At 41.2% G+C, this 17,675-nt stretch overlaps 1 protein-coding gene across 4 annotated transcripts in view; it reads right to left on the bottom strand.

Annotated features, from left to right (window-relative positions):
• The window catches only part of CHD2 (chromodomain helicase DNA binding protein 2), a 113,318-nt gene that overhangs the window by 37,993 nt on the left and 57,650 nt on the right, over positions 1-17,675 (bottom strand). For all 4 annotated transcript variants that reach the window (XM_032842339.1, XM_032842338.1, XM_032842340.1 and 1 more), the window contains 9 exons: positions 17,319-17,507; positions 12,835-12,997; positions 12,358-12,510; positions 9,870-9,941; positions 6,568-6,717; positions 5,681-5,829; positions 4,580-4,676; positions 4,028-4,120; positions 311-481 (listed from right to left, as the gene is read on the bottom strand). In XM_032842339.1, coding sequence (XP_032698230.1) covers positions 311-481; positions 4,028-4,120; positions 4,580-4,676; positions 5,681-5,829; positions 6,568-6,717; positions 9,870-9,941; positions 12,358-12,510; positions 12,835-12,997; positions 17,319-17,507 — 1,237 coding nt within the window. The remainder of the gene's footprint in view (positions 1-310; positions 482-4,027; positions 4,121-4,579; positions 4,677-5,680; positions 5,830-6,567; positions 6,718-9,869; positions 9,942-12,357; positions 12,511-12,834; positions 12,998-17,318; positions 17,508-17,675) is intronic.

The raw sequence follows: 17,675 nt of genomic DNA on the forward strand, positions 1-17,675 counted from the left end.
GGCACTGCCAATTAGAGCCAAACCACTGGGATTATAGGTTCTGATCTCCACAGCAAAAGGCGAACGTCTGCCAAATTCAGATCCCATCCGTCCGTCCGTCTCACCAAGAGCCAATTTACAAAGCTCAAATGTCTCACGGGCGTACTCAGGGGCACTCCACATTTTTCTATCTTCCCCCGCTAGGTTCGCTATAAAATACCTGCCTCCCACGACCAGGCAACACTGCGAAGCCTCTTCCTTGAGTAATTAGCACTACTGTAGCCTTTACAACCTAAGAGGTCCTTTCTTATCTTCCAACTCCCTCACTCACCTTTTTAGTGGAACTCCGAATTCGAGGAAGCATGTAAATTTCTTCCAGCTCCTTCTGACGCTCTTCCTCCTCTACTTTTTTCCTCTGCTCTTCCGGAATGATCTCATCCCAGTCCTTGTGAGGACGCTCTTCCAGCTCTTCTTCGTCTTCCATTGTTGCGAAGTTGGCAACCTTAAAACAAACGGACAACTCACTCTGACATTTCCCTGTTTCCCAAACACCATCTGCTAAAACACCAACTCACCCAGCATTTTTAATCTAAGACGCTATAGGTAGTACCAGAATTCGTGATATTATACAATCAGATAATCAATTTTCTGCTAATCTCTCCCTTATCCTCCCCCCAAATACCATGCCAAACCCCCAAGTTTATCAGAAATTACTGAAAATTAGGGAAACAGATATAAGGATAAAATGGTCTTATAAGTTAAATCATACATATTTTCTAATAAATATGATACTAACTGGAAAATTTAGATTTACTTATTAGATTATCAAATACTGAATATGTAATACCAATCCATCATGATGTTAGTTCTAAATTATAAACTGCTATTAAATAGCACTCATTTGGAACAATGCATAACTGAAAGCCCTAGCAATCAGTAGCCAACTACCTACCTTACTCATTTTTATCAGAAGTACAGAAACTTAAGAAAGTACAGAAACTAAAAGTATGTAATGATTTCATACAGTCAAAAGTACACACTACTGTTAGAAATCAAAATGAGAATTTAAATGCAAAAAACTCAAGCAAACCTAGAAGAATACTCCATTTACAACATACCAAATACTTAATATCTGGCATCAAGTCTGTACTGAAAAGATATGTATATCCCAGAAAGAAAACCATCCAAGTGTATATATTTCAAAGACTATATACAGCCTGTGGCTATACACAGATACATCTACCAGCTCCGCCAGCTTATGAGCAGTGGTGGGCAGGCCCCAGGCATGGGCTCCGCATCCTTCTTATTCCTTCTCACACAGTCTTTAAGGGTACAATCAAGTATAAAAGAGCTTTTAGATGTTCCATTCCTCAAAGTCATTTGGAACTGACAGTGAAGTCATAAGTTGATGACTTTGGGCCACAATTAACTCTAATTTCCACCATAAATACTATGATCTTCACGATTAGATTTTTTTTTAATTCCAAGACAAAGACAACAGGTGTAATTTCTTAGACTGAAAACATTTTTTGTTTTATAAAAATGAATCATTTGGCCAATCTCTTAAATTAACTAAAATTTATAATTACTTTAGATCTGACCTTTGAAACAGCCAAATGAAAATGACATAAATGATGTAAATACATACATAAGTGGCTCACACAGTTGGAAAATGAACTTTTCTGAGGACACAGAATGGTTAAGGGCCACACACTACAGGCCAGACCACCTGCCGGGATGTGATCACAATTCCACATATATGTGACCTTAGGAAATCTACTTTGCCTCTCTGTGCCTCAGTTTCCTTATCTATATAGGAAGAAAATAATATCTGATCCATCTTACAGTTGTAATAGGGCTTAACATACAGTAAGGGATACAACTATTAGTTATGATTACTTAAGAAAACTATAATCTTAAGTTATCTCAAAAAAAATTTTGCTATGTTTCCAACATGTTAGAGTTAAAAAAAGAGAAAAAGAAAAAAAAAGAAAGGATTAGTGGAAAAAACAAAGTCAAATCAGCTGAAGCTAAATCTCCAGAAATAAAAGAGTCCCTAGGTAGGAAGACTCCTACTGTGAACTAAATCACTTGACCAGGTGCTAAAATTAACAGCCAAAAGAGCTTTAGCAAGGCAAAAGTCATAGCTGACCACTTTCGATTAACCTGTTAATATGCAGACATTTCTATACCTAAGTCTTTATATAATATTCTAACTAAAACATTATCAGGAAGATTACTTCTCTTTAAAAGGGAGCAATAGGGACACCTGGGTGGCTCAGTCAGTTAAATGTCTGCCTTCAGCTCAGCTCAGGCAGGATCCCAGGGTCCTGGGACGACGGAGCCCAGAATTCAGCTCCCTGCAGCAGGAAGTCTGTTTCTCCTTTTGTCCCTTCCCCACTCATTCTCTCTCTCTCAAATATAAAAATAAAATCTTAAAATAAAAAATAAAAGGGAGCACTAGTCCTGGAAGTGGAGTCCGTTTGAAAAGGTAATAACTCACCTTAAAACTCAAACACACTGACTCTGATCCTAGAGTTCTCTGCTCTATTCAACAGTTCCTTCTGTGTTCTTCCTCTGAGACAACTTCTACCTGTGGCCAACCTTGGACCTAGTACTGCTTTTCCTTCCAACACCTCACCCATGTCTCCCTCAATCCTAGAGAATCTACTGAACTTAACCATTACTGGAACCTTCAGGTCTCTCCTGCTTCTCTAACCCATAAAGAACAAAGCCATACCAATTCTTTCAACCATATTCTCACCTGAGATTGGGAAATCTTTGCCAATTTGACTCTCCTTAGTCTCCCAAACCCATCTTGGGGACCACGCTGGGACCATGAAATGACCAGTCCCTCTGACCTCATGTACTTGCTGGAGAAAGTCATAAGACCCTGCTGAGCAGCTCCAACATGAAGTCTTACCTTCCAAATACAGCTCACTCCCTATCATGTTCCTCCTTCCCGGCACCACCCCTGGCTGTCCCAAATCATTTCTACTTTACTTGCTTACTAGGAATTACGGTCACGAAGGAAGGATTCCCACAGCTTCTCTCCCCACCATTCCCTAAAATGTATATTCCTTTTTCATTTGAAGGCCAACTGAGCCACATGTTTTTATTACATCCCTTCCAGTCTCTTCTAAGGCAATGTACCTTATTTTCCTCTTTGCCTTAGAAACTCCAATCTCCTCCCTATTCTCAAGCTCTCCTCAACCTGGAGACATTATAACATCTTTCAAAACCCTTTCCTTGCTTGACTCTTCTATCCTCATACATCACCTTCACTGTACTTTTTATAAGATTTTAAATTACCTCCACCACACTCAATGCTGCCACCTCCTCTTCATCTGGTCCCCAGCTTCTGCACTTAGTCCTGATCTCATTTAATTTTGTTATATCAGATACTACCCATAATAGCCTTTAAAAAAACAGACACACAAAAAAAGCAAAAAAACACCAAGTCAGCAAGTGCTTACTGTCACCTTCTGTTTTCTGCCTCTGACCCCTCTTTGTCAGCTGATTCTATCACTGTCTCTTCCACAACACCGTCCACGCTTCCCAGAGCTCCCCACCATCTGGGTCTCCACCTGTCCCATGGAGGCACACTCTTCCCTCTTCGATAACTTTTCCTCTATCCCCTGACTCTGGGTAGGACGGAGCACATCAGTGATTACCTCCACATGAAGACTACACCTATACTCATAACACCCCTGGAACTCAGGATGAGAAAGAAAGGAGGCAAGTCGGGCGCCTGGGTGGCTCACTGGGTTAAGCCTCTGCCTTTAGCTCAGGTCATGATCTCAGGGTCCTGGGATCGAGTCCCGCATAGGGCTCTCTGCTAGGCAGGGAGCCTGCTCCTTCCTCCCTCTCTCTACGTGTGATCTCTCTCTGTCAAATAAATAAAATCTTTGGAAAAAAAAAAAAGAAAGGAGGCGAGTCAGGTAAAGGAAAAGCAGAGCGCCTTGCGTGCAGGAAGTTCTCGCAGACGTTAGTGGCTGCTAGTTAACGAATCGGTGCGGAGGACCCCCTCCCACAGTGAGTTCCTTACCTTAAACTGCGACAGAAGCTCATCTGTTGCACTTGTTGACACTTCGTTCTCTCTGGTTTCAGCCAAGCGCAAAATCTCATCTATGTCCATTTCCTAAGGGACACCAACAACACAATATGGTAAAGAGGCAACAGTCATCAGTATGGACTGAAAACACTGGATGCAAATGAACCAAATCTCCTTCCCAGGATCCCATTCACCTAAATCAGTACCTGGGTTAAAAAAACTATGCTTCAAGTAATTACTGTTCTTTACGAAAGCCTCTAACACAGACTCAGAACCTGCTTCCAGAGAAACTGAGACTCTCACAAGTACTTGTCAAAAAAGTTTTTTCTGGGCGCCTGGGTGGCTCAGTGGGTAAAAGCCTCTGCCTTCGGCTCAGGTCATGCTCCCTAGGGTCCTGGGATCAAGCCCTGCATCGGGCTCTCTGCTCAGCAGGGAGCCTGCTTCCCCCTCTCTCTCTGCCTGCCTCTCTGCCTACTTGTGATCTCTCTCTGTCAAATAAATAAATCTTTAAAGAAAAAAAAAAGCTTTTTCCTCCTTGTTAATTACCTGAGGCTCTGACTCCTCCCCTTCCAGTTCTTTGAAGAGATCCTCTGCTCCAAATTTCAAAATAGCTGTCAGCTCTTCTTTATTAAAAGGATTTGAGCTATAGAAGGAAAATGTAGTTGTAATCTCTCAGGAATGTCAAATAACCACCATCAAGTTCCACTATAAAATAGCCACCCCTCATAAACCGGTGAAATCACTGGTGAAAACATAAATTCTGCCCCAAGAAAAATGATCTCTCAAAGATTTCATTTTTTTTTAATCCCCAGGACGAGTCTGTGATGGTAAACCTAACCTAGCGGAAGACTAGAAAATGAATTGCTTTCCTGATGGCTCATCTATTACACGATCAAGCAAGAAACTTAATTAGCACATGAAAGCAGAGAGTTCTTTGCTCTTTGTCTTTTGACTCAGGAAGTTATCATTCACCAAGAATTTTCAACCTTCTCAACTGGTCTAAAACAAAAAGAACCAAGCTTTTACCATTTAGGTAAATGGATTTAGGGAATGGATTTAGGGAAGGGCTCATTTGATTTCTACCTGTGACACAGCTTCAGGACTACCTCAGAAGACACTGAACAGTCTGGTCAAAATGTAAACTCGGTCAGAGAAACAGCTGTGCTTCTAAATAAAGTCAACTGAAACTTGACTGTTTTCCTTCTACACCCTTCTGTTTCCACCTGGAAAAGTAATCTCCACACATTTTTACCAGTAGTAAGAAAAGAGCCACCAACTCCATCTGGCAGATTCTTGCTACTGATACATTCAAGGCAACTCTGCACTGGGCTAAAAGCCTCAGGAAGGACACACACCTGCCACTGCTGCTGTGTCGAATGTCACATGCAGAGCCAAAAGCAAATGGCAAGAGAGACGGCCAAGAAGGAGGGAGAGCAGAGAGCACAGGGTTGAAAGGCAAAAAAGAAAAAACACAGAAAGCACGATAAAATGAAAATGACATCCTCTTATGGTCTTGGCCTGGCCTCTTCTAGGTAATTAATAGATAATGTCAATTATAGAGAATCCTATTAGAAGGATGAATTCTATCAAATGCTGATGTAAAATTGATTTGGCTCTGACCACCTCTTCCACCTTTCTAGAACTTACTTGGACCTTCCTGAGTTGTTTTCCAGAACTGTCCGGCCAGTGGTATCCATACGCTGAATCACCAGATGGTCCAATACCATCTTCTTTTTGGCCCGTTCGATGATCTCCTCCTCCACAGTCCCCTTTGTAACCAAGCGGTAAATATTTACCTGTAGAAAAAAGAAATGTTATGTTTATACTTGATCACCAAAAAAAAAAATTACCTCTATCTAAAACCAAGAGGAGATATAAGAACTTATTTCTCTTCTACCAGAAATGACTACAAGCCATTCATCCAAAAGGCAGCTTAATACTTTTACTGTAACAGGTTATAGTCTGAAATAAAACCGCCTCAAAAAAACCTGTTACTACAGCCTATTCTAATGATAAAAATCTTGCTAAAGAATAATTAGTTTCATGATATAAAGTTTCACCAAACCAAACCTTTGGTCGAGTATGAAACTTAGTTAGGAGTTACCCAATACTACAGCAGACTTTGAGATTCACGCATGAAGGAAACAAGCAGGTATTTCCCCAACATAGCTCAGAGCTAACACTGTCACTATAATAAAGTAGACCACCTTGAACGATGTTAGATTATTTAACAACTTAGCCATATTAAAATAGAGAAACATTCCAGTTCTGAATCTATTCATCACCTTTCTTGGGGTAAACCTGAAAGTCACTGGTGACATAATTTCCAAACATAAAAATAGAATAGTTCCCTAGTAAGTTCCTCTTAGCCCCAAAGACACCTTCTCTTACTAGTTAACAGACAGGCTCTACCCTTGGGGAAATGAAAGCAAAACAAGAAAGAAGCATTTTACAAACATCCTGAAAGGGCTAAATAACCAACCCCCCTCTTTTCTGATTCCCCAAACCACGTCCATATGCGTCCCTCCACCAACCTGCTTCTTCTGACCAATTCTATGGGCTCGGGCTTGTGCCTGCAAGTCGTTCTGGGGGTTCCAGTCGGAGTCAAAGATGACAACTGTGTCCGCCGAAGCCAGATTGATTCCCAGGCCACCAGCCCTTGTCGACAGCAGGAAACAGAAGTCCTGTACACAATGCAATATACTACTTTATGCAGTGGCCTTCTCAGAAACATTTTCACAGTCCAATAAGCCCTTATACCTGGAAACCCCTGCAGGTGTGAAGAAAAGTGAGATATGATGGACAAACTTTATGGAGGCTACAAGAATGCCAGGGACTTGACGGTAGAGGGAATTTTCATTTCATTAAGCAGAAAGAGTCAGTGCAGGGAACAAAGGAGTAAAGCTGATTCTGATAAGTCAACCAGAACAAAAGAATTAGTGTTCTCTCCTGGCTAAAGTAAGTGTTACAAGCAATTAACAAAATCCAGAACGTAATTAGCAAGGGGATCATTCCAGGAAGTTGCCTACACACGTACTTTCTGGGTAAAGGTGAGCAAGGACACTTTCTTGTTAGGTGGGCGAGGAGTACACCAACACCGCACTAACAGATCGCGTGCTGGGACGGCCGGGAAGCACGGGGTCCTCGACCAGCACAGCACGTGCACAGAGAAACCAGAGCACCTGTGGCTGAAGAGCCAATGTGGGAAAGACTCAGGCTCTCACATATTCAGGTTTCCTCAGCAACAACAGAGACTGAGCAGGCACAGTACACCTGCCTGCGTCTTACAGCTCAGCAAATATGGGGCAAGAGGCAGAGAGCAAGTCATATGAGCCAGAAGAAAAGAAAGCCACAGAAATTTCTATTTTTAGGGCATTTGATCATGTATGTCAAAGGTGACAACCTTGGCACACAAGTGATGCTCAGAAGCTAGTAGTTCTGAGTTACACTTTGATCTCCTGGTGTATTTAATATAGGCAGACACAATGAAAAGCTCTCCACGTTTTAACTAAGTCACACTCACCAGCATCCTGCCACAGAAAGAAAAATGGAGAATGGTCTCAGAACTTTAAACAAATGTGGAGGCACATATACTCTGTGATCCTTAGTAGAGACACAGAGTGACATCACACTAAATTACAGAAGCCTAGAAGTAAGCAGTGGACACCTGAGAATGAGATACCTAAGCCAAATAAAATCTGGGGTCTGAAAAATCATATAAACAATTTTTGCTGTCACTCTTATTTTTTTTTTTTTTAACCTTAAGATTTATTTATTTGAGGGAGGAGGGTCAGAGGGAAATGCATGAGCTCAGGGAGATTCTGAGCAGGGAGCCCAACATCGGGCCTGATCCCAGGACCCTGAGATCATGACCTGAGCCAAAACCAAGAGTCAGATGCTCTACCGACTGAGCCACCAAGGTGCCCCTTCACTGTCACTCTTTACCAAAGATAATGTGAATTATAAGATGTTATTTGTGTCTATTATCAAATTGAAAACAAACTCCATGAAATGCAATGCTGCTAAGGGTGAGATGAAAATATTCATACACAAACAGAATGAAATAAACTGCTTTGGGAAATCTAGTGCAGTACAGATTTTTAAAATGCTTTTTAGAAAGCTCATACACTCTTAACACACAACAAGTGGTTAGGTTTAATCACTGGGTTAAAAAAATGGTACGAGCATGAGGAAATATTAGAAACTAAAATTTTTTTAAAATCTTTAATGACATGGGAAAAATGCTTACAGAATTTTGCATATAAAGTGATAACAAAACTACATACAGAATGACTCTAATTAGGTGAATATACAGAGAAATAAGCAATTATGAATGGAAACACACCCAAATGATGTGAACAGCAAAAGTTGTCTCTGGGATGGGAGGAGGGGGAGGGGGGATTGTGCAATTTTTCTTCTTTGTACTCTTCACTATCTCCTAAATTTTCTAATTATGCATACAGTATTTCCCCCAATGATAAAGTATTTAATTTTTCTTAATAAAAAAGGCTCAGATGTGCAGACTAATAGTAGAGAACCTGTATTCTATAAATAGCTATGGGGCGGAGAATTGAGAATTATAGAGAAAAGACAGCTTTAATAGTGTTTCTCTGACAGAGGGAAATATGAAACATTCACACCATTTTTTAAACTAAGAGTAGGGAACACAAAACCAGTTTCAATAAATACTAAATAATAAAACTAGCTAGCATTTACTGAATGCTCACAATGTGCTAGGCAATGAGCCTAGTGCTTGCTGTGTGCTGGTCACTGCATTTAATCCCCACAGCAGGTACTGGAATTATGATTTTACAGGAGGAAACAGAGGAGAAAACGAAGGGACAGGAATTAGAGGGTGAGCAGTCTTCAGTAATCCAACTCCTCTTCTCCTGAACTATTCAGAGCCTCAGTTCTGTCCAGATTCAAAGCCAAAGCTCCGCAAGGAGAACATTTAAGGCTAAAGAAGCCAGAATGCTACCGCTGAACTGGGACCATGTGCATTTCTAGAGCAGAAGACGTACCACCATTTTGGAGGAACAGACACAGAGTTTTTAAAGCCCTTCAGAAAGCAGAACGTGAGGTCTGTTCTATCTACATACGAAGCAGTGGCCCAGGCTTCAAAAGCGTTCATGTTCTGCCCCAAACACTAGCTCTACTTCTGGCTCTCTCCACTGCTGCCTTTACCCACACACGGTGCGGCAGCGTTATCTCTGCGCAACCTCTTCTTCCCCACGTCTCTCAACTCCCATAGCATTTCTCAGCTTGACATGCACCAACTACAATGTAACCATGGTTTCTCACTTTTCCTGAGCTCCCCTTGTGTATGTGCCTTAAAACCCATTTTAGAATGCAAATCCAAGCTGGACAGTAGAACTTAAAGCTGTATCAATTGTACCAGCAATCCAACACAACTGAGACATGGCCAATGTACTTTTCAAGCCTCAGTCACCAAAAAAGTACAGCTCAGAACCTTCTGATGTAACATACATGTCAAAATTAATCCTACTGGCCAGACTTCCCAACTCCTGCCTTGCTGCTCTCACAGGCCCAGAAATTGGGTTATCTGGAAGCCACCAGGGAACCCTCAGCTGCTATTAGAACTATTGTGCCACTAATCCAGGCCAGGGCAAGTCAACAGAAGCATGCGTATGCTTTTCTGGAATAACAAACAATAAAATTAAGAAGCATCTTTTATATTAGTGATTTCTTATTTCCTTCCCAAAGCAGGAGAACTTCACCGTGAACTGTTTCTGAGATGAAATACATTAAGCCAGAAAGCCTTTCCCCTGGATACAGAGCCCACACAGCCCAAACAATAAAGCCATGCATGGTGTACCTCAGACCCATCTGCATTGAAGTGGTCCAGTGCCTGTTTTCGGATTTCTCCCTTGATGGAACCATCCAGACGCTGTAAAAATAGACCACAAGAAAATCATAAGGTAGGCAGATCAGCTATATTCAGAACACAACACCAGACTTGCAACCTTTATCGCTCCAACACCCACTTAGTAAAAATAACCAGAAGGCACTGGCAACGTGCTGTCAAGAGACCGTGCTTAGGCAGCATATCCTATCTGCCCAAGCTCTCCGGTTACAAACTCAAGGTCAGAAGCTTCTGACTCAAAGGGCTATCTAGGTTTATCCAAGGACCAGAATGACTGCTAGGACCTGTAACGAGAAAGATGGCAGCCCACACTGTCCTCAAAAATGATGTTTGCTTCTATATCTGTAGGGACGGAGAGATTAGGTCACCGTACCACTGCTCACCTAATAATTAGCTCATGCAGAAAATGATCCTTCTTAACTAATGTGACTATAAGTCGCACAGTTATTAAGTGCTACACAGACCAAAAAATCAGTTACATAAGTTTGGAAACATTCTGCCGTAACAATGTTAAAATCAAGTCAGGTCATATATTCCAGCTTTTCCAAAAATTACACTCTGAAATCAGAGCAAAGTGTTTAAGTAACCAAAATGCATATTTAAGAAAGCCTCTGGCATTTACTAGTTATTTTTTATTAGAGTTATGTGTCAGTTCTAGGTCCCAAACAACGTCACCACGGAAAACCACATGTCAAATAAATACTCGTGAATCATTAGCTACGTGGTGTACATATGAAGTGCTTATTTCTTACTCTTTAAAATCATTTTTACATGTGTTCCCCTTACAATCACATCTTGAGATGGACAAAATACCTCATTTTAGAGAAGGCAAAACTGACGCAAGAGGTGATGTCATCTGCCCAGTGATGGCAAGTGGCTGGGGACATAATCTGTAGAAGGACCTACCTCTCTCCATCTCAGATCTCTGTTGACCAGACCCAGGCCCACCTGAACACAAGTCAAATCACACCAGGGAACTCCCTTTCGTCTTTCTACCAGCTCTACTCAGAGTCTCAACCCAAAGATATGTTTAAATGGTAGATCATAGCCTATATTCGGTATGAGAAAACCCAAACACCTTTCTTTTAATATTCCCATTATTAGGAGACAGCAGACAGGACAGACCCAAGTGGACTCCAGCCAAATATTCCCCACAGAGGAAAGCTATGCATTCTTATTTTACTTGTTATCAACTGAATAGTCTGACCTGAAAAAGCTCACATAGCTCCAGGCACTGAGAGACAACAATCTTCTGTCAGTGCACGGGGTTTTTATTTTGTTTTTGTTTTTTTAAGGATTTTATTTATTGGACAGAGAGAGAGAGAGTGAGATCAAAAGTAGATGGAGAGGCAGACACGGGGTGGGGGTGGGCATGGGGCGGAAAAGCAGGCTCCCCGCTGAGCAGAGAGCCCGACGTGGGGTGCCATCCCAGGACCCTGAGATCATGACCTGAGCTGAAAGCAGAGGCTTAACCCACTGAGCCACCCAGGCACCCATTGTTTTTGTTTTTATTCCTAAAATAACCACAGTATCAAACCATATTCTAAGTCAGCTGCTAAAAGACTACATAAGGTATTATGGATAGGACAATGCCTTTCAGGGCATTTTAAAAAGACAATCTGTTAGTGAGTTTAAAGCTTGGCCTTCTCAGGAGAGAATCACTGACCCCCAGTTTCTTCAATACCGGCATATAATTACGTAAGTAGGTTGAACAGTCCAACCGCTCATAGAAGAAATATTAAATCAATCTTAAAAATCAAAGCACTATAAAAATGTTATGCATAAAGTCAAGATAAACAGCATACACATCCATAAATAAACCAGAGAGAAGTTTCACACAGTCTAACACCCAGAAAAAATACTGTGTTGCAAAAACTTATTTCCCCCTTATCTTGTTTTTCTCCTTATCTTGTAGGAGACAACGGAGTGAAGATGAGAATCCATAGTAGGTAACAATTCTACAGAGACAAGGGGGGGCCACATCCCCAGCTTCAGGGCCCAGAAAGCTTTCACGTGCACGGCCCTGCTGGGTTCCCAGCCTCACAGCCAGGGTCAGCTTGCCCTGACGTGAGTGCACAGAACTATCGCCTCTCTTTCTTCCTAGGATTTGGGCTTCTGGAATTAGGTCCACACCTCCTTCCTCTCTACTCTTACCCCAGACTTAGAGCTGGAAGACACCATCTAACATCCTTCCTGGTCTGCTTTTCCTCTCTTATCCATTCCGTTACTGCTCCCTGAAAAACAGAATGACCTCACATGACCACTTTCATTATAGGTGGCTTAATGGTATGGATGTAAATATAAACACTGTCCTGGAACCTTCGTCTCAATTTGTTTACAGCCAGAAAACTTGTCTCCTAACTAGGATAATTGAGCAAGCAAAGCATTCAACCTGGAGGGAGGGAAACAGGGAGGGATTCCAATCACTGAACATCCTTACCTGGAAAGGATAGTGCTTGATCGTCAAGTACTCGGCCAGGATGTCCAACATTCTGACCATCTGGGAGAAAATAAGGACTCTGTTGCCCCTTTCTCGAAGTCTTGTCAGCAGCTTATCTAATAGAATCAGCTTCCCACTGCTCCTGATCAGGGACTGCAGATTGAAAAGACATTCCAATCATCACACTCAAACCCGTACTTGAATCTGCCCTTAACTGCTAAGAGCTCCTAGTTTGACAATTACTCTTCAGCTTGGGGAAGCCCCCTGCAGTCTGGCTGACAATTCCTGAAATGCTCTTTACCTGGCATCTGCGACATTGTTCTTTCCACAGTTTTCCCAGTGAACTTTCCTCACCTCTTTTCAAAGCTTCTTCTGATGCTCCTTGAAGAGTCATCAAATGAGCAAAGGGCTCTGATAAAGAGCATCTACGACACCGGAGTATTTGAGAACTTAACTACAAACAAGATAGCCACGCACCAGAAGAACCTCCTGCCCATTCTCTCGCTCATTCTCCTCGGGGGGCTTGATCAGGTAGCAGTGGTTACAGCACTTTTTCAACTCCATCACAATATTCAGGAAACCAGATGTGCTACCTCTTGTCCCTTTGGCAAGAGCCTTGTAGTTCCTGGTCAGAATCCATCTGCAAATTAAAAAATAATGATGTTATTCAATCTGAAGAGACATAGAACTGGAGGCATCAGAAGACTGTGAGAGAGAGGGCTGTTACTGGGAACACAAAAACAAAAACAGGAAAGATCTAAGACCATTAAGAAGGCATGGAGGGATCTGGTATTTTCACCTTCTGCCACCTAGCTGGGACCACTCACATCTTTAGTCTGATTCAGAATGTTAACCACAGGGCAAACGCCACTCTACTGGGCTTTTCAACCTGAACACAGGAAACTAGAAGGAGAAAACGACAGTGGAATAATATTTATACACACACACACACACACACACACACGTCAAACAAGGACGGGTCACTGAAGCCCTCTTTCTCACAACATACAAACCAAGTAAGCTAACAGGACGAGACTAGTTAAATTAAGATCATCAGATGGAAGCTTTGTACCCATTTACAAATTGTTGTAAAAGTGCACTTAACATGATAAAGTGCTCACAGTAACTATGTTTTCTATCCAAATTTTTAAAAAAGGGAAGGAGAAATACATGTAAGCTTTAACCATACACTATAAAATATTAAAAGTACCTTTTCTTCTGAGCAATGGCATTTCTTTATACCATTAACAATCCCACTTTCAGGACTCTACCTCAAAGAAGAATGCTCAAGGATTTTCAATGAAGCACTATTTCTAGAAGCATCTGAAACAAGCTAACAGTCTACCACTGGGGGCTGCGCTGACTACATTATGCTGCAGACCCACACCGGAGGATGGCACAGTTGTAAAAGAGGAAGAGGAAGAGCTTTATAACCCACTGCGGAGTGTTGCTCAATGTAAGTGAAAAATGTAAGGCACAGAAAAATGTGTATGGCATGCTGCTGACATAGGAGGAAGGAGACAGCAAAAAAGTTAAAATACATTTGGCTTACGTTTTTAAAATTAAAAAATAAAGGAAAGGTAAACATTAAGAATTTTAAAACTGGTCATTATTATTACCTAAGGGAAAGAAGGACCAGAATGAAGGGGACAAGGAAAGACACTAGATATCTTTGAACACAGCAGGCTTTGTAGGTTTGTCTTTGGAACTCTATAAATATTACAAATAATTATGAAGCAAAATTAAGCAAAGCCAACTTTTATGACCCGGCAATTGCACTACTGGGTATTTACCCCAAACATACAGATGTAGTGAAAAGAAGGGCCATCTGTACCCCAATGTTCACAGCAGTAGTGTCCACAATAGCCAAACTGTGGCAAGAGCCGAGATGCCCTTCAACAGATGAATGGATAAAGAAGACGTGGTTCATATACACAATGGAATATTACTCAGCCATCAGAAAGGATGAATACCCAACTTTTGCATCAACATAGATGGGACTGGAGGAGATTATGCTGAGTAAAATAAGTCAGGCAGAGAAAGTCAATTATTATATGGTTTCGCTTATATGTGGAATATAAAAAATAACATGGAGGACATCAGGAGAAGGAAGGGGGGAGACAAACCATGAGAGACTGTGGATTCCGAGAAACAAACTGAGGGTTTGGAAGGGGGTGGTGAGCCTGGTGGTGGATATTAAGGAGGGCATGTACTGCATGGAGCACTGGGTGTTATACGTAGACAATGAATCATGGAACACTACATCAAAAACTAATGATGTACTGCCTGGTGACTAATATAAATAAAATAAACCATTCTACCTAGCCACAAGTAAGAAAAACTATCTGAAAGTACTTTAAGACTCATCCATTTCTAGTGGAATATACCTTTAAAAACAACAAAAAAAATTACCATTAAAGAATTTTACCCTTACTCTGTTTTTATAATTCACATTGCTGATAGTAATCCAGGCACTATTACTACTAAGATTGTGTGTGGGGTATTAAGTAGGTTGGTGAAGTTAAGAAGTGGAATTCTTAGTATGGGTATAAGACCATTAAGGTCAAATAAAATATCTACCTTGTACTGTTTAACTGAAAAAAATTTATGATGTATTCCTTACCTTTAAAAACAAATAAATTTCCTTTAAAAAAAAAAACGAATTTCCTAATTCTGTCCACTAATGTCTAGTGCAGTCACAAGTCACAGCTCCTCTACCCAGTCTGAGGTCTCCAAATTCCACTTTACAATAAAACAGTATGAAGAACTTGTTGGATGTATGGCTGACTCCTGCTGTGGGGCAGGAAATGTACAAGATGAATGTGAACATTTTATTCCAGAAAGCAAAAGGCTATGAGCTACTACTAGGATTGTGTCAAAAACTTAAAACCAACCTGAATGAACTCCTGGCTAAAAACGGAGCCATTAGACCAGGAGTATAAAAGAGTTAACTGTCAGAGAAGGAAACATGAATATGCTTATCAACGAATTTGAAATCATACCAAAACAAATCTCACTGGTCAAAACCTTTGAAAAAGGATAGCTATAATACTATCATTCCCTTTTTAAGATTTTATTTATTTGAGAGAGAAAGAAAGAGGCCGTGATCATACAGTGGTTAGTACTCTGCATTGTGAGAGAGAGAGAATGAGAGGGGGAGGTTCAGAGGGAGAAGCAGGCTTCCTTCCTGCTGAGCAGGGAACCCAAAATCCTGCGACTCCAGGATCTTGACCTGAGCCGAAGGCAGTCACTTAACCAACTGAGCCACCCAGGCACCCCCTTATAATTTCTTTTAAAGATGTCAAACTCCAACATGGATGAACCTTAAGCATATTATGCTAAGTGAGAAAAGTCAGACAGAGAAAAACAAGTACTGTATGATGTCACTTACATGTGGAATCTGAAAAAGCCAAATTCAGAAAAACAGAATGTAAAACAACAGTTACCTGGAAATGGGGGAACGGGACAGATGTTGTTTAAGGATACAAACCTGTATTAATAAATAATCCCAGAGATCTAATGCATAGTATAGTGAACACAGACAATAATATCGTATTATTATCATCAACCTCACTAGGAGACTGGAACTTTAAGATTCCAACCATTAAAAACAAAGGGTCATTATGTAATGCTGATAGAGGTGCTTAATTATCATGACAATGACAACCATCTTTTTACAAATAAATGTACCAAAGTAATGTGTTGTACACCTTAAATTTACACAGTATATGTCAAATATATTTCAATTTAAAAAAATAATAGAGGCAGGGTGCCTGGGTGGCTCAGTCAGTTAAGCACTTGCCTTTGGCTCAGGTCATGATCCCAGTGTCCTGGGAAGGAGCCGGTATCTGGCTCCAGACTCAGTGGGGAGCCTACTTCTCCCTCTCCCTCTGCTGCTGCTTACCTACCTGTACCCTTGTTCTATCAAATAAATAAATAAAATCTTTTAAAAAGTCAGATGGTAATTTTTGAATATTGAAGTCTTATTTTTATTCAGTTACATTAAGAAGAAGAAAGGAATATTATCAGAAAGATTACCAGACCTTTAACCGTAAAAGACTGTAATGTTCATGGCATGTAATTAGTTCCAATCATTCCAGATTCAACTTTGAATCATCAAAACTAAAGCACAGGGTGCCTGGGTGGCTCAGTCAGTTAATCAGCTGTCTTCAGCTCGGGTCATGATCCCACGGTTCTGGGATAGAGTCCACATGAGGCTCCTTGCTCAGGGGGGAGTCTGCTTCTCCCTCTGCCTGCCGCTTGTGTGCACCCTCCCCCTGCCTGTGCGTGTGCGCGTTCTCCCTCACTCTCTCACACGCAAATAAGTAAATTCTAAAAAAAAACAAAAACAAAAACTAAAGTACATTCTATACCACCCCGTCCCAAACGCAGCATTCTATCATAACCTAAACCAAATCCACAACCTGCCCAGGCCCCTTGGAGTGCCAGAAAGGAGAGCGTCTTCCCCTTGCAGCACAGAGCTGAGCACCTTTCCTTCTCTACTCCCACAGTGCCTTGCATGCGCCTTGGTTATTAAACAACACTGTTCTGACCCCTTGTCTCTACTCGGTCTTCCCTCTGAAGCAACACTTCTGGCAGGAACACATTCCACTCATCTTCATACTCCAAGCATCTAGCAGAATGTCTGCCACACTGCATAATCTAATAAATGATTGAATGAATAGCAGAGAAGAAACAGATGAATGAGTGAAAAATGTGCGTCTGTTGGAGGGGGATTAGCACTGAGATTTAACATCAGACCACCTACAGAATGAAAAGTGCTGTGCAAATTCTCACCCAAGTAAGAAAGAACAATAAAACTTCCTCTTTCTAACTATGAATATATGCTACTCACATCTGTGTTGAGGCATCACTGAAAAAAGCAGTTTGTCAACTGTGTATCTCACGCTTCTTTGTACAGATGTTAACCCTACGGTGGCATGATCCAGCCCACAGCTTACTTGTAATACTGCTTCTGCAGAGCCGACATCTCCACCCTGAGGATCTGTTCGACTTTGGCAGGAAGGGATTTCTCCACGTCCTTTTTGACCCTCCGGAGGAGGAAGGGCTCCAGGACCTTATGGAGACTCTGGTAGCCATTCTCCCTTCCTTTCCCATGGTCCTCTTCAAAATCTTCCCAGAATTCAAACCTGGAAATAAAACAAGACAGCATTTATTATAAAAGCAACTGGGAAGGGGGAAAAAAGCATTTTTCAAACTAAAATTTCAATTAACTAAATGGAAAAAAAAAAATCTGTTAAAACAAAAAAGAAAAAAAGGCTCTTCCCTTTAAGAAAATATAAATTTTACCAGTCACT

This window comes from Lontra canadensis, unplaced genomic scaffold, assembly GCF_010015895.1.
Source record: "Lontra canadensis isolate GAN:19392208 unplaced genomic scaffold, GSC_riverotter_1.0 scaffold128, whole genome shotgun sequence".
NCBI lineage: Eukaryota > Metazoa > Chordata > Mammalia > Carnivora > Mustelidae > Lontra > Lontra canadensis.